The 23,373-nt window shown below is 44.7% G+C and overlaps 1 protein-coding gene across 1 annotated transcript; it reads right to left on the reverse strand.

The window, feature by feature from the left end:
• Window positions 1-1,276: 1,276 nt before the first annotated feature.
• SLC39A4 (solute carrier family 39 member 4) lies at window positions 1,277-15,807 on the reverse strand. Its single transcript, XM_074263245.1, has 14 exons — window positions 15,283-15,807; window positions 13,944-14,056; window positions 12,698-13,239; window positions 10,589-10,855; window positions 9,648-9,849; window positions 8,562-8,716; window positions 8,289-8,457; window positions 6,976-7,148; window positions 6,444-6,587; window positions 6,181-6,297; window positions 5,668-5,722; window positions 3,200-3,352; window positions 2,848-3,035; window positions 1,277-2,588 (listed from the first exon to the last, which is right to left on the reverse strand). Exons 3-14 carry the CDS (start codon window positions 12,881-12,883, stop codon window positions 2,460-2,462), a joined length of 1,938 nt encoding a protein of 645 aa, XP_074119346.1. The 5' UTR covers window positions 12,884-13,239; window positions 13,944-14,056; window positions 15,283-15,807; the 3' UTR covers window positions 1,277-2,459.
• Between the last annotated feature and the right edge of the window lie 7,566 nt (window positions 15,808-23,373).

Here is a 23,373-nt window from a genome sequence, read left to right on the forward strand (position 1 = left end):
TCCTGGGAAAGCATATCCCCCGAGATAAATTATCTTTTGGGGATGCCAGACCCTTTGATTCAATGAGAAATCTTGGTCAAAAAGCACCCTTTTTTATCTTTTGAGGATGCCAGACCCTTTGAATTCCAATTGGAGATCTGGGCCAGATATTGATAAGCATCTAGGGCCTGGGGACTTGGCTTTTTGAAATCTGAGCCTCAAAGACTCCTTTTAAAGAGCAGTTTCTGAACTCATTCTTTGCAGAAGGTTCAAAGCAGCTGCTAGGACCCTGCCCGCTGAGAAGGCATTTTCTTCTCAGTCTTCTCAGTGTCAGCCTCCATTTCCCTAATAGAACTTTGCCACTAAAGAAGTCAGTTTCTTATCCAAACTGGCTTCCTATCCAACAATAAACTTCCATTTTTGCCACTATTTTGGGTTCATGAATTTTCATGAAGAACCTGTGCACTGACCAAAAGGGGATTTTAACAACTCTCTGACTGCCACAAACCTCATCACTACCAACCTCATCACTAGGAAAATTCTTTTGATAGCTAAGTAAGGGAAAAGACTGGAGAAAGCAGGGAAATCAAAAGTCAGTAGTATGAAGGAGAAGAGAAATCAAAGTTGGCTTCTCTCAGACCATGGATTTACTGTACTGACCTGAGGTCTAATTCCATGATTTGGTCACCCTTTTATGAGTACTTTTTGGCACTCTGGTTAAGGGACTGATGAAGAGTTAGAACTAGGAGCTTTTTAACTGTGAATTTGGATAAAGAAAAAAAAATCACATCTTTATTTTCACTAAGTTCTTAGATGGAACATTTCTGCATTCTGATTAAGGGACTGATAAAGAGTTAAGAGTAGGAGCTTATTTATTTTTTGCTAAGGCAATTACAGTTAGGAAGTGTTAAGTGTCTGAGACCAGATTTGAACTCAGGACCTCCTGACTTCAGGGATGGTGCTTTATACATTGCACCAGCTAGCTGCCCTTGACTAGAAGCTTTTTAACTGGGAATTTGGATGAAGAAAAAAAATCACATATTTTCACTAAATACTGATATGGAACATTTGGGAATGTGGGCAAAAAAACAAGAGGAAATTAGTAGTACTTGTGACTAAACAGAAATCACAGATATTTTCACATCACATTAAAGGTGTTGCCAATATCTCCAATATCATTTATGCTCATTACTACTTTAAAATTGTGTTCAACTAGAACCACGCTAGAGAATCACAATCACAAATTTAAAAAAAAAAGTAAACTACTACATTTGAACATAATTGATTTTCTTTATCATTTTATATATTTTATTTTATACATTTTAAAACATTATTCTAAGGGGTCCTTTGGCATCATCAAACTGCCAAAGGAATGCAGGACATAGAAAAGTTTTATAGATCCATATAGGATTATTTCACCATAGAATCCTTTTGTCTAACTTCAGATCTCTGATATGTTCAGAAAATCTTCTTATATAATTACTTCTCTAGCCATCCTTCACACACATACACACACACACACACACACACACACACACAACACACACACACTATTTTACTCCCTTTTTTACTGCCATATAAAGACAGAAATTCTAGGATCTAGGAGATGTGGGTTACAGTCTTCCCCTTATCACAGTGGCACTTCATCTCAGCACACTGGGAGAACATCCCTGGCTTTGCCCTCCACATTACAGCAACTGTAGGGAAGGATGCTCTCTGTGAGATATGGAAAAGACCACAACCATTCTAGATGAAATTCTCTAATCTAGTCTCAAAATATCCCAGAGAATTATACTGTCAAAGGGAAGAGCCAGGGCATCTTGTCCCATTTCTAGCTAAGCAGAAAGCTCTCCACTTTGTACAGACATCCAATATCTGTCCAGAACTCTATCCTGCTCCCCTTCCACACTGGACTCCCTTCTTTCCTTTCTTTCTTCCCCTCCTTCCCACTGCAGCAGCCGAGAAAAAAAGAAAAAAAAAAATAGGTTTGCAAGTCTTCTGGAACTCACTCTGGGCTCCCCTGCTCCCCTGTGTCTAGCACAAAAGATACAGCAGGAACTCCCAGAGGCCCGAGGGAATGAGTTCCACGAAAGTGATATCTAGGACCATGACATCACTGGAGATTAGAAAGCCGTGGGGATGGGGGACAGTGAGAGACGAGCCCCTCCTCACCCTTTTGGTGGAAGTTATGTATGCATTTTAGACTGTGTTAAAAGTATTTTGTAAAAATTCTCAGGCCCTAATGAAAGGATCTCAAAAGATCCAGAGGGTAATGGGGGTGGGGAGGGCACCTGGGGCACCCCAACTCAGGAATTATCAAAGAGCATCCCAGAGAAGTGTGTAGTGCATTACACAAGTTGACAGGAGGGGCAGAAGTCAGAGGCCAGAGGCTTTGCTGAGCCCAGTTCAGAGATGGAGAGTAGAGGGTGGACAGTGAAGGGTCAGATGTCAGTCAGGTAGCCAACGAGGTGAGCGAGGGATCAGAAGGTGATGTTCTCCTCATACAGGGATAGCACCAGCAGGATGGCCCAGCCACTTAGAAGCCCCAGATTGTGCAGGAAGAAGAGCAGCCAGGGTCTCTTGTCCTTCACGTTCATCATTGATGGCAGCTAATAGAGAGGAAGGAGGCAGGGTCACCACTTGGACAGAGTCCCCACCTGGGGTAGGGTCCCCACCTGGGCAGAGTTACCACCTGGACAGGGTCCCCACCTGGGGTAGGGTCACTACCAGGGCAGAGTTACCACCTGGGCAGGGTACCCAGCTAGGCAGAGTTACCACCTGGGCAGGGTCCCCATCTGGGCAGGGTCACCACCAGGGATGTCTATGGCCCCAGTGCCAACCACCCCCCTTCTCTGCCCCGGCACTGACCATGTCACAGAGAGCCACATAGAGGAAGAGCCCAATGGCCACCGCGAGGATCCAGATCTCACTTTCCTCGTTGGACCCGATGCCCAGAGCCACGTAGAGCCCAGCAAAAGCTGTCAAGCTCGACACCACGTTCAGCAGCATGGCTCGACGCACTGACAGCCCTGCGTGGAGCAGGGCGCCAAAGTCCCCTGGGGAGAAGAAGGAGAAGGTCCTTAAGTGGCCTTAGACGCCCCCTAACCCCCAGGCACAGTTCCCCTCGGGCCACAGGAATGTGCTTGCTAACCCACCCTCCTTATTCCTTCCCTGAGAGCCAGTGCCAGCTCCCACGAGAATTTGGGCACAGGTATCTCACCGAGTTCATGGGGCACCTCATGGCACAGTACAGCCAGGGAGGTAGCCAGACCCGTTTTCCATGAGGAAGTAAAGGCGGCACCCACAGTCAACCCATCTGCAAAATTGTGAAGGGCATCTCCAAGGGTGATCATGTAGGGGAGAAGCTGCAGCTCTGGAAGAGGGAGAGAGAGAAGCCGGCTGTTACCAGGCAATCTGGGAATCTCCTTAGCGAATCCCCAGGGCTTCATGTGGGAGAGGGACACTCTTCCGGTGCTCTCCAAGTTCTGTGTTCTATTTTGGAGAGACTTTTGTGAAAGGAAATCTTCATCCAGGGAACCCCTTTCCCTTCCCCCAGAAAGATTATTTTCTACAGAGGCAGCCAGGTAACTAAACAGAGCCTAGAATCAGAAGACCTGAGCTGAATGTAGCCTCAGACACTTACTAGCTGTGATCCTTCAATTGCTTTGGTCCTCCACCCCCCAAAAGTGATCTGGATCAGAACCTTCCTTTCATAAAGGAAGAAAGTGATTTACTCAATGTCCCAGAAGTAACAGAACTAGGATTTGAACCCAAGTTCTCTAACACTACATCAGTTCTCTTTCCATTTTTTTCTTTCTCTTTTAAAAATTTATTTTTAATACACATTGGTCGTTTTGTTTTGCTGAGGCAATTGGGGTTAAGTGACTTGCCCAGGGTCCCACAGTGTCTGAGGCCAGATTTGAACTCAGGTCCTCCTGACTTCAGGGCTGGTGCTCTAATACATATTGTTTTATGAATTATATTAGAAGAGAAAAATCAGAGTAAATGGGTGAAAGACCATGGGAGAGAAAAAAAAGGAGAAAAAAGAAGTGAACATAGCGTGTGTTGATTTACATTCAATCTCCTTAGTTCTTTTCCTGATTGCATATGGCATTTCCTGTCCAAATCATTATTTTTCATATAATTCCTTTTCACCTAGCCTCTGTTCAGTCAAACTGGCCTACTACTACTACTACCACCTAATATGTGTAAAGTCTCAGAAAACCATCTGAAAGGCTATTTGATTTGCTCAGGAGCACACAGTTAATAAGTGGGATTGAACTCACATCTTCCTGGCTTAAAGCATATAACAAACATTTTATTCCAGGCAAGTCTATTCTATTGCCATTCCTAAATTCAACATCCTACCTACTTCCTGCATTAGCTGTTAGCACTATTTGTCTTCCTCCCTCCTATTTCTCTCTCTTCCTCCTGTCCTCCCTCTCATTGCTCTCTCTCTCTGTCTGTCTCTCTCTCTCTGTCTCCCCCTTATATAACTTTGTATATACTTTTTGGTTTATAAAGTTTCTATCTTGGATGGTTGTGCTGTACTGTTGAGTACTGTTCTTTTTATAAAAGGCATCTATATAATCAATGTTTATTAAACTGAATCATGCTCAAATGCTGTCTTCTCCATTGTCTTCCTGATTCCCCAGAGGCTGTTTGACAACCTTTCTCCCAGACCCAGCATTGCATTCTGCTTGGATCTCTCCAAAGCACTTAATTAACATTACAGATCTCGTGTTTGTGGATTATGCTGCATCTACATTCTAAGTTTCATGAGGGCAGGGCCTGTGTATTTCTTGCAACAAACAGGAGGCATAAATGAAAAGCTGGTCCCATGGGACAGACTTCAGTAAAGAGAAACCAGTGCTTTTGTGAACTCCTGGATCAGACAGGGAAGGCTTTCTCTAAGGGTTGAGACTTGAGAGGAAGGATGGAGATTGGCAGACTTGAGCAGGGGGAGTTTGGGGGACACTGTCCAAGTAGGGGAAGTAAAGACCAGACAGGAGCACACAAGGCATATTCAGTAGAAAGAGAAGAGACCATTCTAGACAGCTAGTTTGAGGCTAGATTGTGGAGGGTCCTGAATACCAGGCTAAGGTATCTGGATTTTCTTCAGAGCAAATGTGAGATATTGCAGAGTGCGTGGATTATTGATGTTCAAACTCTGACCTTTCACCAGCTGTGTGACTTCAGGTAAAATCTTTTTCTTTCTCTGATCCCGACTCCTCCTTAGAAATGTGACATAGTAAAAAGGGGACACTAGACTTTAGCCACTTAGAATCTTGGCTCTGTCCCTAATTTACCCATCATTTGGCCCTGACCAAGTCACTTTCTATCTGGGCCTCTCTTTTCCCATCTGTAAAATGGGGTGATGTTCACACTGTCTGTCTCACAGGAAACATTAAGGTTATTAAAAAAATGAGCTGGATTAAGGCCCTGAAGGGTCCTACTGATTTTCAAGCTCACGATTCCACTGGTAAAGAACTGAGGGGGGAACCAGCTTTAGGATGTGGAGGAGGTAGCAGAGGTGGGAAGAAAGGGTTGTGGTGACCCCAGTAGGGATGAGATGGAGAACGAGGACAGTGTTCGGGAAGGAGGACGACAAGAGAGGACAGGAAAGACAGAAGAAGGGATGGTCAAGTGGTCAGGCCAGAGAGACAGCAGAGCCAGTGCCGGGCTTACCGCGGCTCAGGTTTTTGCGATGCCGACCAGAAATTTCTGGGTTCTCCTCTGATACCTGGGGAGGAAGAGGGGAAGGCAGAAGCTCAGGGAGGCTGGCCAGAGGGCAGCCTTCACACAGGCTCCGGCCATGACCTCGCCACTCCAGATTCATAGAAGCGGTTTGGGGGCGCCTCAGGGAGGCAGGTAGCAAATCCTGGAGTTTGCTAGAGATCCCCTGCCTGGGGGTGGGGGAGCTCCCCTGGAGCCTGGTGCATTCCCTCATAGTGTCCCCCTTCCCACTATACAGGAAAGGGGCTGGGGAAGCAAAGAGATGTGGGTAGGAGTGAACTGGGGGGCCTGGGGAACTAGAATTTATCCTGGGGAGGGACTGGGAATTAAGGACAGGATCTTGAGCTGGGCTGGGGCTAGAGCTGCATGGTTTTTTTGTTTTTTTCCTTTCACCCCAGCCTCTAGCACTGGGTCCTGCCCTGATTAGGCCCTTAATCAATGCTAACTGAAGGAGCCATTAATTACCAGGTCTGTCCTGGAGCCTTCTGGCTGCTGTTGCTGTTTCTGGTGGGACAGTTCATCCTTCACCATCTGCAGGGGCATTCCGTGGCTGTGGTTGCAAGTACTGCTCTCCTCCTTGTCCTGCAGGGACAGTGGACATCCACCCCAAAGTCCAGAAGCTCTGCCTCCTCTCCCCCCCAGACACTGACTCAGTGTCTTCCCCCTAAATACCTCCCTCCATTGCGCCCCTTTCTTCATCACCCCTTCTACTCCTGGGATCTCCTCACCTCGGAATCTCGAGGCAGCAGGATGTTGAAGAGGCTCTCAAGGAGGAAGAAGGAATAGAAGCCTCCCAATGCACCCAAGAGCCGCCACACAAGCTCAGGACCTCCATGCCCAGCTTTGTTCCCATGGGAATGTTGGCCAAGTACCTGGAGAGAAGGAGCGCGGGTGGGGGTGGGGGTGGTGCAGAACAGAGACACAAATGTGGAGGGGTTTTGCTTTTCTTTTGTCCCCTGTGCCTGATAGGGATAAGGCGCTTAAGAAAGTCTAACTGATTGACTGATTGATTCTAGGGCATGGCAGCCGGGGCATGAAACAGTCCTCAGAGAGGAGAAGGTAAGAGGGACATTTTGCTCATCACTGGGGGGATTGAAAACCAAGATGTGGAACCAGACTCTAGACCAAAGTGAATACTAGCAAAGGGGAGAGCCCACCGTGTCCCCACCTTCTAACTCCACCAGGCTCAGGGGAAGGCATGCAAGAGGGCTCAGAGCCTTCGTGGGGAGCAGTTCAGGGGGACACTTTGGGAGGATGTACCTTAGGGATGAGATGAAGTACAGCATCTCCAGTTAAGGAACCCACGGCCATGCCCAGGAAGGTTTGGATGACATAGTGGGAGATATCCTTGCAGGAGGCACAGAACAGAACCACCAGGCCGAAGACGGAGGCGAGGCAGATGATCAGCACAGCTAGGGAGCTATAAAGGTATTCTGTGGATACAGATAGGGGAGAAGTTAGGACTGAGGATGGGTTCCCTGCTGCCCCTCTACGCCTGAGCAGAAGGGAGATGGTGTAGGGATACAGGTAAATGAGAAGAGGGTAGGATTGGGTTTAGCCGGTTCACCCAGTGCCCCCTTTTCTCCTGGGGCTCCCATGCACAGGGAACCTTGAGCTCTTTCCCTTCTGTGCTAGGAGTCATAAAGATGGAAGAGAGGGACAAAGAGGAAGAATTGGGACAAAACAGATGGCAATCCCACTGTAAGGGATCCCATCATACTTCTCTTCCCTCTCCCCACTCCCCCCTGCCACAAATAATCTTTATAAAGGAGGAGGAGGAATGAGGAAAAAATTGAAATAGTAGTGCCAGAAAGGAAGTTCAGGGGGGTCCAAGTTCAGGAAGGGTGGGAAGGAATGGTTCAGATCTTAAGGTGGCAACTTTCTTCAAATTCTTTCCCTCCCTTACGTCTTCCCTACCTATTCAAAATGCAAGAAACACAATATTTATTATATATAGAAAGTCATGCAAACTAGATTTAAATTGGGAAAGAATTAAGTGTCCACATCCCAGAACTACAAGGACCCTCAGAAGGCATCCAATCCAACCTTTACCTGAGCTGAAATCTCCTCTGCAACATTTTAGACAAGTGGTCATCTAGTCTTTCTCTAAGAAGACTTCCAGACGGGGAGCTCCCTACCTTTCAAAGCAATTTGGTCCATTTGGGGACAGTTCTAATTACGGGGAAGCTTTTTTCTTGGAGGAGAGAGGCAATATAGCATAGTGCACAGAACTCAGGACGACTGGGGACTGGCCTGCCTCTTAATACATAGGGTACTTCTCAGATGATCCTTCTCTCAAAGAGAATTGATTTTCTGTGGGTGCTTGTTCCCCCAACCTTCTGCTGCTGTGGTCAAGTGATGTTCTAGTAGGACTGGCAAGTGATTGAGACTGGACAATGTAAGGACTAAGTGCTATCCTCCTCACCCCATCCTCACCCTTGTGGCAAAAGGACTAAACATTAAAAAAAAAAAAAAAAAAAGAGGAAGTAGTCCCAAAGACCGACACAGATGAATCTGAGCTGAAAGAGGGAGATGTGGATTCTGTGGTCCCAGCACTAGTGAGTGTCACTTACTTTCAGACTTGCTGAGCTGCTCCTGGGAGGAGGATTGAACAGATAAGCAGGCCCCACTGAGCTGTTGCTGGAGTAGGGCTGGGCTGAGCTGGGCCCAAGCATCTGGGGATACCCCTTCCTTTTCTGACAACCCATATACCTCCAGGACATCGGAGCCACTCAGGCATACCTAGGGCAGACACAGGAATGGAATTAGGAAGCAGGAGGAAAAGTAGTTTAACCCCTTTCTTCCTGCTTTTCTCCCTTCTCTTCTTCCTCTTCCTCCTGACTTACTGTGTCCCATACACTGTCAGAGTCCCTCAGCTGGCTGTTTGCCTTCGATTCCAGGCCATTCTTCCTGTGATGATGCTGGTGCTCTTCATCGCTGCCATGGTAATGAACCTCAGCCTCCATCCCCACATTCAGCTGGCTCATCAGAGCTTGCAACTCTGGGCAGAGAAAAGAGGGTGCTGCTTTTAGCCCCAGATCCTTCTCTTCTACACCTCCTCTCCCCCTACAACTGCCAATGCCTTCAGGAAGCCTTCCAGAATTGTTTCACTTCTCCAGGAATATCTGGACTGAGCATACTCTTTTCAAGTGGCTAATGCTTAATAAATATTGGCTAAATTAAATTGAGGACATCCAAAGATTGGAAGGGAGGGAGGAAGAGAGGTGGAGAGAGCTGTGTATGACAGGAACTGAAAGGTACATTACCCTGTTTCCACAATGACTACTTCTGGGCCGATTTTTTCTTTTTCTTTTTGTTTTAATTAAAGCTTTTTATTTTCAAAACATATGCATGGATAATTTTTCAACACTGACCTTTGCAAAACCTTATGTTCCAAATCCCCCCCTCCTACCTCCTCTCTAGACAGCAAGTAATCTAATATGTCTTTAACATATACAATTCTTCTATACATATTTCTATAATTATCATGCTGCACAAGAAAAATCAGATCCAAAGGGAAAAATGAGAAAGAAAATAAAATGCAAGCCAACAACAACAAAAAGAGTGAAAATACTATGTTGTGATCCACATTCAGTTCCCACAGTCCTTTCTCTGGATGTAGATCGCACTCTCAATCACAAGATCTTTGGAACTGGCCTGGGCCTATTTCTAAACCTGTTATTCCATTTCTTCCCCTGTGGGGACTTTCTCCCATTAGTTTTCCTTCTCCTTGGGTCTGAACCCTTTTACACTCAGAGGTCAAAGTTTTCCTTAAAAGGAGGCCATCCAAGACCCCCCTACCCAGAAAGGGAGGTGCACTTCCTTTTCAAGCTCTCATCTCCAGCTCCATCCCTCCACTCCCCAGACACACACACACACACACACACACACACACACACACACACACACACACACACACACACACTCCTTACCAGGCAGAGTAAGATTTCGTGACTCATTGCCATGAAGCCGGAAGATGTAGTTGATGAAGTACTGGGGACTGGGCAGGACGTGGAAACAGGAGCCGGCGAGAGCATGGTCCAGGAGGGCAGCTAGAGCCCAAGCTGGATCTTTGCTTTTAGGTCCCTGGGCTCCTGCTGCTTCCTCCAAAATCTGGTGTATCCCCACACAACTCTGGGAAACAAAGATCAGAACTCAGGCCCACATACCCTTCCTTATCTCTTCTCTCCCCAGAGCCAAGGGCAGGGGAAGGGAGGAGTTTGCTTATTGAGGGTAGAAGGTGGGAATGAGGGAATGCAGATGGCCCCCAATAGGCATTCAAGCCCTGACCTCTCTTTTGGGCCCCAGACTCACATCTCCAGTGGCCTAGGGATCATCCCACCAGGATATCCAACTTCACATGTATATCCCTAATTCAGCTTGTTCCGTACCTCTTCCTCTGGAATGATTTACCTTCATCTAGCCTTGAAACCTCAGTCACCTCCTGATCACTCAAGTCCTTCTGTTACCTTTCAGATCCATCGTCTTGCCTCACACTGCTCCTGCCTTACTTAGCTCAGGCCCCAGTCTACACTCTACTTCTAGCCTCTGGGTGCTCCCTCCTCCAAATCAACTTTTGCTAAGCTTGGAGAATACTCTTCCCAGGGCACCCAGAATAAGGATTTTGTCCCAGGTCACTTCCTCCTTTAAAACTTTCAGTGACCCCCATTACACGTACAGGTATCTGAGCACCTTAGCTCAGAGGTCACTGAGCTCAAGACCCCCATTTTAAAGATGGTTAACTGAGGCGCAGGGAGAAGGAAAGGGACTTTCCAACGTCACACAGACCCGGTAGACAGAGCCGGGACGCAAGCCCAGATTTCTTCTCTTCCATAGCCCTTGCGCTTTCCCCCTGACCCACTGGTGCCCTCACCTTGCCATTTCCTGGTTCTCCGTGGTAATGCCCTCGGATCTGCTGGAGAAGTTGGTTCAGGATGTTGGGGTATTGGGCCCCGGCAGAGGCCAAGGAAGCCAAGAGTCTGTCTGCCCGGGAGCCCCAGCTGCCAGCCCGGATGGCAGCACATGTGCCCTCTGGGTCACTGAGATAGAGAGCAATGCCAGCGCAGAAGCGGGTCACATTCTGGGAACCCAAAATCAACCCAGAACCAGCCAGGGACAGGGCATTCTTCACGGTCATGCACTGCAGGCACAAAAGCACAGTCACAAAAGTCAGGACAGAGGAAGGGAGGCTTCGGGGAGTTTGGGGAATAAGCATTTCAGTAGCAATTTTTGCAAATGTTCATCTTAACAACCCTCGGAGGTGGGTGCTATTATTACCCCCATTATACAGTGGAGGAAACTGAAGTAGAGGCTCAGTTGCCTGCCCAGGGTCACATTATAAATATCTAAGACCATATTTGAACTCCTCACTCCTGACCCAGCTCTCTGTATCCGCTGCCCCACCTTGGGGAAGGAAAGGCTAGAAATCCTCATGTCCATCCTCCCCTTGACTGGCCCCATCCTTTCCTCAGAATGCCTGTCTTCCCCCCCCATGTCCTGCCCCCACCATTCCTCGACTTGGAATAACATTGCAAGCATCAGCACCGAGTCCAGGTCAGGACAGAGATAAGCCCCAGCACGAGGCTATGACATGTGACAGACGCACCTGCAGGCATTGAGTCAGGAAACTGGGGTTTGTGTGCTCCTGTACTCCCAAACTGAGAACAGAAAGCAAGGCTGGACCTCACAGGCGGGACCCAGATACATGTGGGACACCTCAGCTGCGGTCCCCGCGGCCTCTGCCACAAAAATAAAGGGCTCTCCCACACAAAAGGCTCGGAGCTCGGTCCCCCACCCTTGTAGGAGTCTTCCTCTTCCACCCATAAAACTTCCATTACAGAAAAACAGAGGTAGGGGTGTCCCATTCACACACATACATAGTACATAGGACGTAGGCATAGATGGAATTACACAGGGAAAGCCTCTCACACACAAGCAAGCCACGGGTCATATGACATAAAAGAGCTTATTTCTCTTTCTGTCACCTTTATGTACAAGTTCTCTCTCTCTCTGCTGAGGCAATTGGAGTTAAGTGACCTGCCCAGGGTCACACAGCCAGGGAAAATTAAGTGTCTGAGGTCACATTTGAACTCAGGTTCTCCTGACTTCACGGCTGGTGCTTTACCCACTAAACCAATTAGCTGCCCCTCTTTCTCTCTTTTCTAACACACACCCATAGAAGTGCACTTTCCACACACAGGATTCCTTACACACACACTCACAGTCACACATACTGGGCAGTCCCATTTGCTCATGAACACAGATGGGAGACACACAGCAGCCTCTCACTCAGACACGTGGGAGAAATGACACTCAATAGTTCTGTTCACAACTCTGTCCCCCAGGCTAACTTTTGAGCTTTATCAGCTAAGAACTTGAGGGACAGAATTGAATGGGGAAGTCCGGAAGTTGCTTGTCTGCAGGCAAAAAGGGAAGAAAGGGCAAAGAAAGGACAAAAGAGGAGACTTAAGTCTATCCCTGGGTCCTGGGCTTCCTTTCCCTAGTAGGGTACATGCTCCTTTCTTAATCCCATGAAAATTTCTTTTCCCCCAAAGAAGGTCTGCCCAAGTCTGCCCCACCTCACCCACCCCAAGACGGGCTCTTAGTCTCTTGCCCCAATTCCGTTTCCAAAGGTGGCATTAGATGGCACAAGCCTGCTTCTTGCCCTATCCCCCTTTTCTGGTTCCCATCCCAGACCAAGCCCCTTCTCAGTTCCTGGGTCCTTCTCTATCCTGGAAAATTGGTAATTACTCCTAGAGTAATGGGTTGGAATGGACCCTTCAGGGTCTTCTTTCTTCCTTGACCCCTGCCCGCCAACACACCCATATCACCGTCTCTCCTTTCCTCTCCTCTCCCTTCCTCTTCCCTCCCTCCCTCCCTCCCTCTTGGAGTTTGTCCCTTTTGCTCCCGGCCCTGCTAGGGCAGGGCTGACTGAAAAGGTTAGGGGTGGGGTAGGGTAGAGGGAATCCCTACTGTCTCTTACCTTTCCACACGGCTCATCAGAGCAGTGCACACGGGCCACCAGTGTATTTAACAGGTTGCTCAGAGCCTCCTGGTCCATAGAACTTTGGTTTGAGTTGAGCAGGTTCAATAGGCTGCCAGGTCTTGGGGTTGTGCCCAGGGCTATCCCCAGCCATGCCCCCAGCCAGAGGCAGACCACGCTCCGCATAGCTCAGGTTTCCAGAAGACTCTCCAGAAGACAAGGGTCAGGGTAGGTTTCAGGGAAGGGGGTGCTAAAGGGCTTCCTGGAGGTGAAGGTGGAGGTGGGGACTTGTGAGGCTGGACTGTGGATCTCTGGGGGCCTGGTTGAAGGGGGCAGTGGGGGCCTCCTGGTGCAGATCTTGGTCTCAGGAAGAGGAGAAAGAAGAGAACTGGACTGCAGCTGGTCACCAGAAGTCCTGGGCCAGGGCAGGGCTGGGCTGGAGGACTCTTGGGGAATCTCCCAAGCAGGTATTTCCTGCCAGGCACTGTGATTGGCTGCAGCTCAGATGGCCCCAGGTTAACCATTCCAGCAGCTGATCCTCCCTAGATGATAGAGCCAGCAGAAGTACCCAGCCCTCATCTCCTCATTCCCTCTCCCAGCCCCCCGACTTTCACTCCCCCACCCTTGTGGGGGTCCTAAACTTGCAGTCTCTTTGTCCCTACCCTTTCCCCTCTGGATTATTTCCCAAGCCCGTGACCTCCCTCAAAGAGTCTCCCCCTCACTTCCTTCACCTCCGGCTCCTTATCTTGTTAGGCAGCCCTTTGTCCTGTGAGATCTGTTCCTCCCTACGTCTACGGAGAACCATGAAAACCTGAATTCCCCCACCCAGCTGGTGACAGCTCAGGGTCCTCCCTGGACTCCCCAGGAGTTCATCCAACTCTGATCAGGCCATGATACTGATGCAGGTAGGCAGAGAGAGCCCATGATGTGCCAGCACCAGTCTCCCTGGATGTCGGGCCTGGGAGATGATGTTCATGGGGGTCTGTGCCTCCTATTACAGACATTACACAAAGATACACACAAATTTACATAAACATATTTGGATAGGCAAGCTCAGATTTACATAAACACAAAAAGTCTGTTTTTAAAACTCAGGTTCTTGTCTGTGCCCTGGTGGCCTGCAAGCTGGCCCCAGACCAGACCGGGGTGGGAAAAAATTCAACAATCTCTCTGAATTTCATCCTATTCTCTGGGCCATGTGCTTTGGGGGAGAAGGGGGTTCCCAGAGTTCATGCCATCCCTGTACCTGTTTCTGTTCTGGGCTCCTCAAACTCCTTCCTCTCCTCTCTTCTTTCTCCCTTTCCCTCCCCTTCCCTCCAGACTCACATCTGAGAAACTCTCTTGGCAGCAAAACTAGGTCTGGGGGAAGAAACAGGAAGAGAAGAGGGATCAGCAGGGAGAGGGGCTGTGGGAGAGAAGACTGCTTGGAGCCAGAGCCCACAATTTCTGGGGGTGTCCCAGCACTGGCCAGTGATCTGTAGATACTTCCCCTCCATACCCTCTCCCCATTTCCCCCCTTCCCAAAATCCTTTCCAGGTCACAAGTAGAAATAATCTAACAGAGGCAACTGAAATTCCTGAATTTTGCCATTTCATCTCCATTCTTTCATAATTCTAAATACCAGAGCTGGGGGTGGGGTGGATAGGTGGGAGGATGGGGGGAGCTGGTAGAGGGGTGGTGAGTGATCTTATTGTTAGGAACTGATTGCAACTGGGGGAGGGTCAGAAATGGCACCTCTGAGAGCACATAGTTCCATAAATACCTGAAAAGAATCCTCTCTAATACACACTCAAGTGACCCTTCTGCCTAGCCTTCTATTGAAAACCTTCCTGTAGGAGGAAATCCATTATCTCTTTTCCAGTTTTCACCCCTGAGCCTCTTCTCAATTCTAACCTATTGTCTTTTGTTCTCTGGGAGCCAACCTTTCTCCCAGTTTTTTAAAGGTACCCTACATGACTGGTTACATGGGTCCTTCTCCAGGATACTTGAGGAGAGGTGGTAGGCTAAGGGTCTTGGGCTGGTTAATAAGGGATTCACAAGTCCCCCTGTAAACTGTTGTCCCGAGGGCCCTAGATTGGTCACTTAGGAAGAGATCCTCAGCAGTGTTGCTCAGACATCCTGAGAGTTTAAGCAAGCTCCACAGAGGATTCAAGGATCCTAAACTAATTAGGGGGAGAATTCAGGTTTGCTGGTTGGAAATTTGGGGGTCTGAAGTGTGTTGCTGTCACCCAGGGAAGGGAGAAACTGCTGCTGTTGCTTCCCCTCAGAGCCAGAGATAGGGATCTAGGACATGACCAACCCGGAGAAGAAACTCATCACAGAATGACAGTTACTATCCCCATTCTCCAGTTTCCTGGCTGGGAACCCACGCCCCACAGATGAGGTCCAGGTACCATCATACTTTTTGTGGGCGTAAATGTGGGAAGCTTGGGAAATGAAGGATATGAGGGAAAAGTTGTCCTGGGGGGTGGGGGTCTAGGGGCTGGGCAGGGGACTAAGAAACCAATGTTTCTAGCTCTTGAGATTAAGATCCATGGACATGAGGATAGTGGCAGATCTCAGGGGAGGAAGGGCCTTTATCTTACCAGAGTAATGACAATGCCTTCCTTAGAGTGTTCAAGGCTGCAGTGATATCAATTTTCTGTGGTTGCCTTGAAGCTGGGCTTACTGAGGATGAAGATCCAAGGAAAACACGTCCAAAGGAGAGGAAGGGCGGGCCGGGAAGCTGAGGGTCAACACTAGGGTGCTTCTTGTCAAGTCCTCTCACCATATCGGCCTCTCCCTGCCACACGCCTTTGTGGCCTTTGCCCACCTGGTTTTATCAGGCACTTTTTAGCCAGCTCAGGTCTGGGCACCAGACCAGCCAGAAGAAGGGGCAAGACATCTGGTGGGTTAGTCTTAGCTTAGGGGTGTCTGACTCTAAGAATTCAGAGAGGCCTGTCAACTAGACACCCAAAACTTCCAGCTGGAGGGACACGCCCTGTTGCAATGGCATTGGCCACACTTTATTCACCCCATTCCTTCCCCAAACATACCCTGAGAGGGTCCTGGGATATTGTCTTGTTCTAAGTCAAGTGTAACAGCCTACAGGAAGCTGCTCCTGGCCAGTCTGAACAGCCTTCTTCCACTCCAGTCTAGCCATTGTTATAGTGTCATGATGGAATAATGACACCCAATAATTACATCCAGAGGATTTATTTAGCAATGCAGTCCAAACCTCTGGGTCTGCATAAGGACTAGGACCATTGGTTTCTACAGCCATTACATGTGGGCAACAGGATAAATAAATCTAGGCAAACTTCCTTACATTATGTCTCACTATTCTTGTAGGGAATGGGAAGAGTGACAAGAATAACCCAAGACCTTTAGAGAGAAGTATCTCCTTTATAATCAGGCACCGGGAAAGGAGATACTCTTAGGTTATCATAAATTTACTCATCTTGATGAGGATGATCCCTATCTTTTTAACCCACAGCCAGGTGAATATTAATTCTAGAAAGACAATTCACCTCCTAATCCTTCAGTACTCCAACAGCTTTGGGTCCCAAAGTTGTGGTCATTAAAGAGCAAATGCCCAAAGTGCCCTGAGGGTGCTAGAAGTGATCCTTTATTTATAACCCTGAGCCTTTTCCATCTTTCTTTGATGTCTACTGATACAGAAATTGTTGGGAAAAACTGCAAGTTTTACATTCAAAAGCTTACTCTCTGGAAATGGATAACTCAGAGTAATAAATAACCTGCTCAAATTCCTTAAGAGATGCAAATCAAGATAACTTTAGCCTTAAGCTTACCTGCACAAGAAAGATAACACAAGAAAAACTCAAGATTCAACATTGATGGGTCTAGAGAGAAAGAAAGAGTTCCATTAGAGTGTCAGTGGGAGTGGAGTCCCACTCTTTAGAGGGTAAAGTGGTAATATAAAATATTAAATACAAAATAAATATATTTTGATTCAGTTATTTCATTGCTAGGACTTTGTCCTTAATATATCACCAAAAAAAAAAAAAAAGTATTCGCACACACAAAAAAATTAATTGTACTTTATTTGTAAATAAACATTGGAAAACTGGAAACAACCTCTGTGTTCAGTGACTGAATTCTATATACGTGGCACCCTAAAACATATAAATATGAAGGATAAAAGGAAACAAGAAAAGACCTGAATAAAATGATTCAAAATAAAGATTAATGGGAGCTATAAGAATAAGAAAACAAAGCCAATTGACAGACCAGAGGGGGACAAATTTGTCAATTTGGTTTTACTTTGTTAAAATATCCAATATACTATGCTAAGGATTTTATGTAAAATTCTATTTCTTATTTTGCATGTTTCCTTAGTCCTGTTGATGGTTGTTTACAGTAACTGGGTAAAAAAGTATCAATAACTGGGTAAAAAGTATCATTGAATATATAGGTGAAGAAAAAAGAAGTAACTTACAAACTATCAAGGTTAACTTATATATCAGTACAGGCCTGACCAAATCATTTCCTTGCTCAAAAAGCCTAGGAAGCTTCCTGTTGTCTCTGGGGTAAAATACAAATTCCTCTGTTTGGCATTTAAAGCCTTTTACAAACTGGCTCCAATCTATTTAGAATGGTTATACATAGCTCCCCCTCCTACTTTCAGGACTGTGTCTCATAATGGACATTCTATCTCTTGAATCCATACCTTTATGACCCAAAGCTTCCAATGATCTCCCTGACCTCAGTCTCTGGGAATACCTAATTTCCTTCCCCACCCCCAAACCCACTAACTACGTGTGTATGTGTGTATGTGTGTATACATGTGTGTGTGTGTTTACACACACATATACACACACATATATTTTGAAGAAATATACACATTACAGATTTCTTGGTAAAAAGATTTTTACTTAATACTAATTAGCCCACGGACTCTTGAAAGGCAGGGAGGAAAGTAGGAAGGGGCCCAACCCTCAATTCAAGGATGTCTTGGGGGAAGGAACAAAAAAAGCAAGAGTAGGTGGAGGCAAGACCAGCCAAGTAAGGGCCCAAAATGGACCGACTGAGGAGGACAGGTGATATGCAGGACCCTGGGCCAGACACATACTAAAGTATGGATAGACAGAAGCCAGTGAGTTCCTCCTTGTCCTTTCTTCTACTTTCACTTGCAGGTTGTTTTTTGGGGGGGTGGGAGGTGGGGGTATGGCTTCTGAACTGTGAACCCACAAACAGGGATAGATATCATTATGCAGCAACATTAACATAGGCATTTTGTTGCCATGTGAATTTGAGAATTCTTTATGTAGAGTTGAGTTTGTTTAATGTGAATTGCCTTAAAGCAAAATCTGTGTATTTTATATTTACTTGTCTGTATAGTTAGCTTTCGAATTGAAAATTAGGTTGAAAGTAAAGAGGTTGTTTCTTAGTATCCCCTACACTTAGCCAAATGCCTGGCCCTTTTTAGGAACTTAATGCTTGTCAAACTAAATTAAAATTATTAAACACACACATACACACAGAGAGCTGTTAATCTATGTTTCCATGGCTTTCTCCCAGATTCACAGGATAAAGTATTTCCTGGTGGCAAAACCTTACTGAGCAAGTCCAGGAAAAAATTATTTCCTTCTTTCTATTCAGAGCATTAATAATATAATAAACAAAATATCTTACCAAGAAACTCCACTGAGTCACCGATGAATGCAGGAAAGATTTTATATTCTTGCAAGAATGTGGGTTATTAGACACACCTTTGAACCTCCAAAGGCAGCATTTTATTTCCTATTTTGAAGGGCAAGTCCCTTCCCTGATTCCCCATTAACTGGATGTTTCAAAAGACACAAGATATGAACCTCCACCCCTCGTTACATAGCCAGTCCTTGACCCCAAGCAGCTTACATTCTAGAAGGAGGAAGATATAACAGTGGAGGTCTAGGGGCAAAGAACAAAAGATTATTTTCAAATCTCAGGCCACCACTCCTTATCACAAAAGCCAGTATCTGTCCCTAAGGAACTTATATTCTTGAGGGGAAGATAACTAACCTCTACCCTTGATTATCCTCTGATGTCCTTGTGAGTTTTAATTTTCTAATTTAAGTTTCATTTCTCTTAATTTACTTTTCATAAATGCCCATTCATTTCTCACAATTAACCCAAACCTTCATTTTAAACTATTTCAAATTGTTCTCCAATTGTTTCTTGGTTATTTTCCTATCTTTGTCCAGCTTTCCCTTTATATCAGACAGAAACTAATACTAGATCCATCTGTTAATCTCTTGTATATCCTTGTCTTCTCATCCATCCCCGGGACTATGCCCAATAAACTACATTAGTACTTCCCTGGGCACTTATAAATATTCTATTTTTTATTTTAAAACATCTTCCTTGAAAGACTGTAAAGTCTCTGGAGTTCAGAAGTCATCAACAGCTATTTAATGTTTTAATTGAAGGTTCATACTTCTTAAAAATCAGGAATTTTGTCTTTTTTGAGATTTAATATTTTCTTACAAAATGCTCTGTACATATAACTAAATAAATCTAAGTGCCTCATATATGCAAATAACCCCAAACTATAATGCCGGAGCAACTGAGGCAAGACAGAGATTAGGTTTTTAATATTTTAATAGCAGAGAATTGGGGCTAGCCGGTCGGACAGGACTCTTGCCCAAAAGATGTCCGGCCTCTAGTGATTAAAACCCAGACCTTTTATAGGGCTCCAGCTATAAGGGAAACAAAGGCAAGGGGGGAGAACACTGGGTAAGTCATAATTTCAGGAAGGATCATAACTTTAGTTCTGACAGGTCAAGAAGGTGGGAGGAGGAGACACTGATCAATACCCAGGCATTTGAGATATGCCATCTGGAGTTTTACAACTCACTGTAATATGAGAGTGACCAGAACTTAATGGAGTAAGGAAAAGGAAGGGAGAGGGGGTGGCCTTTATTCAGGGTACAGCATAATAATTCAGGGAAACTGAGGCATTACAAAAACAAAAGTTTTTATCCTCAATGAGTTTACCTTTGTCCAGAGGACATTTATGTACCCAGACACATAAACACAAAATAATTTCAGGAAGTAAAGAACATTAATAAAGATAGAAGGCTTTATGAAGGTGGTACCTCCCTGAGTGCACAGGGAAAATTCAAAAAGTGTTAATTGAATTCATGTAGCCCCAGGTGATGTGCTTTAGGACACCAAATGTTGGGGGGGTTCAGTCAGGTGAAGAATTCACAATGGCCATTCTTGTTGACAAAAGGCAGATTTATTTAGGAGAAGACAGACAAAATGAAGGTGTACAACACTAGGAATGGTAAATATGAAGTAAGAGTGGGAGAGCATATAAAAGACAAGTTCCTTAGTGGAACTCACAATTACCCAGTAGAAAGAGAACATTCTATGAAGTTGGGGCATACCCTTAGTTGGCAGGCTAAATCCTGGAAAGGACTTAATACCTTAAAAGAGTTAATTATGGGGCAGCTAAGTGATGCAGTGGATACAGTACTGGCCCTGAAGTCAGGAGGACTTGAGTTCAAATGTGACCTCAGATACTTAACCCTTCCTAGCTGTGTGCCCTGGGCAAGTCACTTAGCCCCAATTGCCTCAGCAGAAAAAAAAAAAATTCCCTTTGCCCAAAATACCCACCATTTAGAACCTCATCAAAATGATACCTGAAAACATTCGGTCAAAATGGCAGAAAAGCAGGAAGAAGTGTAGCCCAGCTCCTCCAAGAAAGAAGAAATGCACCAGACTGAATCTTGATGGGCAATCCAAGGGAAAAAATAAGTCATTTTTCCAGTCCAGGTCACCCCAGGGATAGAGAGCTCTGTAGACTTTTATAAATGAGGCCTGGAGCATGTCAAGCAGCACTGGCCACTTTGGCAACCCCAAAAGCTTGCAGGTCTTCAGCTTGTTCTTAAGATCCTGGATGAATAAACACTCCATTGAAAGCAGCAACAGGACCAGCTTAGACCCTCCTTTCAGAAATGCTGCAGAGCCTAGGTCTAATCTCAAGTGCAAAGTCAGGAATTAGTCTGGAAGAAAAAAGAACCCCACTACACTGGGCTATAATGTTGGCAAGGCTGCTTTTGTGACATAGAGGCAGAAAAAGAGAATTGGCTCAGAAGTATCAACAAGCAAGGCCCCCAAGAAAATCATAGATTGAAGACAAACCCAACTAGATTTCGTGAAAAAAATGAAATTTGGAAGAGATGAAGCAAAAGTTAGTTTTTACAAATGGAGTGAATGATGAAAAATGCTATCCATCTCTAGAGAGAGGAGAAAACTACCAAAAGATTATAGAGCTAGAAAAAAAAAATCAAAATTCTTCTGGAAGAAAAGATGAAAAGTGCCAGGGGAATTAATGAAAAAGGGGGTAAAGGAAGGAACTACACTACAAAACAGTAATCACTTAAATAATTTGGTGCTGGCTTAGGAACAGAAAGACTGCTTGGTAGAAAGGATTATTATGCACACAATATACTGAAGCAAACGCACAGTAACCCAGTATGTGGTAAACCTAAAGATCCTAACTACAGAAGCAAGAACTCAATTTGTCAAAAACTCTTGGAGAAAAATAGAAAGCAGTTTGGTAGAAAGTAGGGTAAACCAACAGCATACATTCTATACCAAAACCATCCAAAATGGAAGAACTTAAGTTATGAAGCCTGGCATAAACAAACTAAAGAAGCAAGGAAGAAATTACCTATTAGAACTATGGCTTAGGGAAAACTCATGACCACACAACAGAGGATCCCAGAAGATAAATTGGACAATTTTTATTACATAGTTATGTAATTAAAATCAGAAGGGTTGGTAAATGAAAAAAAAAAATCATTGCAGCAAGTTTTTTTTTTTTTTTTATGATAAAGATCTCATTTAATAATAACCACTAGCATTTATATAGTGCTTTAAGGCTTGCAAAGCACTTGAGATATCTTTTTTGATCTTCACAACAATCCTGGGAGGTAGGTGCTATTATCCTCATTTTATAGAGGAGGGAACTAAGGCTCACTGAAGTAAATGACTTGCTTAGGATAACAGCTAGTGACCTGAGACCCGATTTGAACACAATCCAAACTGAGTTCCTGACTGTAGTCCCAGCATTCTATCCTCTATCACCTAGTACAAAAGGTATAAAGTATAGGGCAAAGGTGTCAAACTACTGCCTCTTTAAATTACCTAGAGCTGCCAAAATGAAATATAACAGGAACATAAGTTTAAAAAAAATAAAAATACAAAGTAGATAATCATGTTTATTTGTGATTTTCTAAACCAGTATCTGGCTAGCAAAGATCCATTTCTGAGTTGAACATCACTGATTCAAATTTATTATGTCACTCACTCCACAGTTGTTAAAGTACCCAAATGATATGACCATGCCAAAAATTTTCAAGGGAAGAAACCCAAGCTATCAACCATATGAAAACATATTTGTTTACTAATAATTAGAGAAATGCACATCAATTACAACTGAAGTTATAAAGCTAACAAAAAAAGAAAAAAGAAAATGACAAATGCTGAAAGGAAAACAAGTATATCAATGCACCATTTGGTAGTCTGGCCAACTCCAAAAAATAATTTGGAATTATGCATATAAAGTTATTCAATTGTGCAAACTTTTGACCCAGTTATAAACCTACTACTATGTTTATTCCCCAAAGAGGTCAAAGAAGAAAAAGACCCATATATACAAAAATAACTATAGTAGCTCCTTTTTAAGGTGACAAACAATAAAGGAATGAACAAGTTACAGTATAGGAAATATATAACATTGTGCTGTAAGATATGAGATTTTAGAGAAATCTGTAAAGACTTGCGTGATCTGACAGAGGCATGTGAGCAAAACCAGAACAATTTATATAACAATGATATCAAGAAAAATTTTAAAGACTTGGGAATTCTGATCAGCAGCGACCACAATTTCATTTTCAACATTTAAACATTAACTTCTTGATAGAGAAATGAAAAACTCAAGAGTGGAGAATGACTTTTTTTCCTAAATCATGGCCAGTGGGGGAATTCCTTTTGCTTGACTGTTGAATTGTAAGAGGTTTTTTGTTTTGCCTGCTATCTCAAGCAGGGAGTGATCGAAAGAGAATGCTTTTCAGAAAATAATTAACTCTAAAAAAAAGTGACTGCAAGCCCTTGAAGAATGAATCCACATAGTCATCTACTTTGTGTTCTCCAAAGTACTTAGTGAATAAATGCCTCTTGAGCTGAAAAAGGTCTGAGATGAGGAAATACACAATGAGAAAAATAAGAGTAATTAAAAGATTGGAAGGATTTTCTGAAGCTATCTGTTGGTGGCAGTGTAATAAGCAGGAGACAAAACTGTCATGGAGGTCAGAAAAAGGACAACCAACTTTTGCCCAGATCTAGTTCTTGATCCTGTCCAGGGAAAGAATTTATCCCATAATAAGGATGGGTTAGCCATTGATAATATTTAACATTCAAAAAACTAGGATTGACCATAGGTTTTTGAATCTTAGTACTAGATGGACCAGAATGTAAGAATTATCTCAAAAGCCAAGCTTCATCAATTGATACAGCATTTTTTTTTTTTTTAATCCATAAGGCAAAAAACCCAAAATTTAATAGAATGAACAATTTTATTTCAAAATAAAATAATTTTGTCAATTGATGAACCCAATTCTTCTAGTGTTAATAACCTGGTGATGGAACCCCATCCAGCTGTTCAATCATCTTATGTGGTCAAA

The sequence above is a fragment of the Sminthopsis crassicaudata genome, chromosome 1, assembly GCF_048593235.1.
Source record: "Sminthopsis crassicaudata isolate SCR6 chromosome 1, ASM4859323v1, whole genome shotgun sequence".
Classification (NCBI taxonomy): Eukaryota; Metazoa; Chordata; class Mammalia; order Dasyuromorphia; family Dasyuridae; genus Sminthopsis; species Sminthopsis crassicaudata.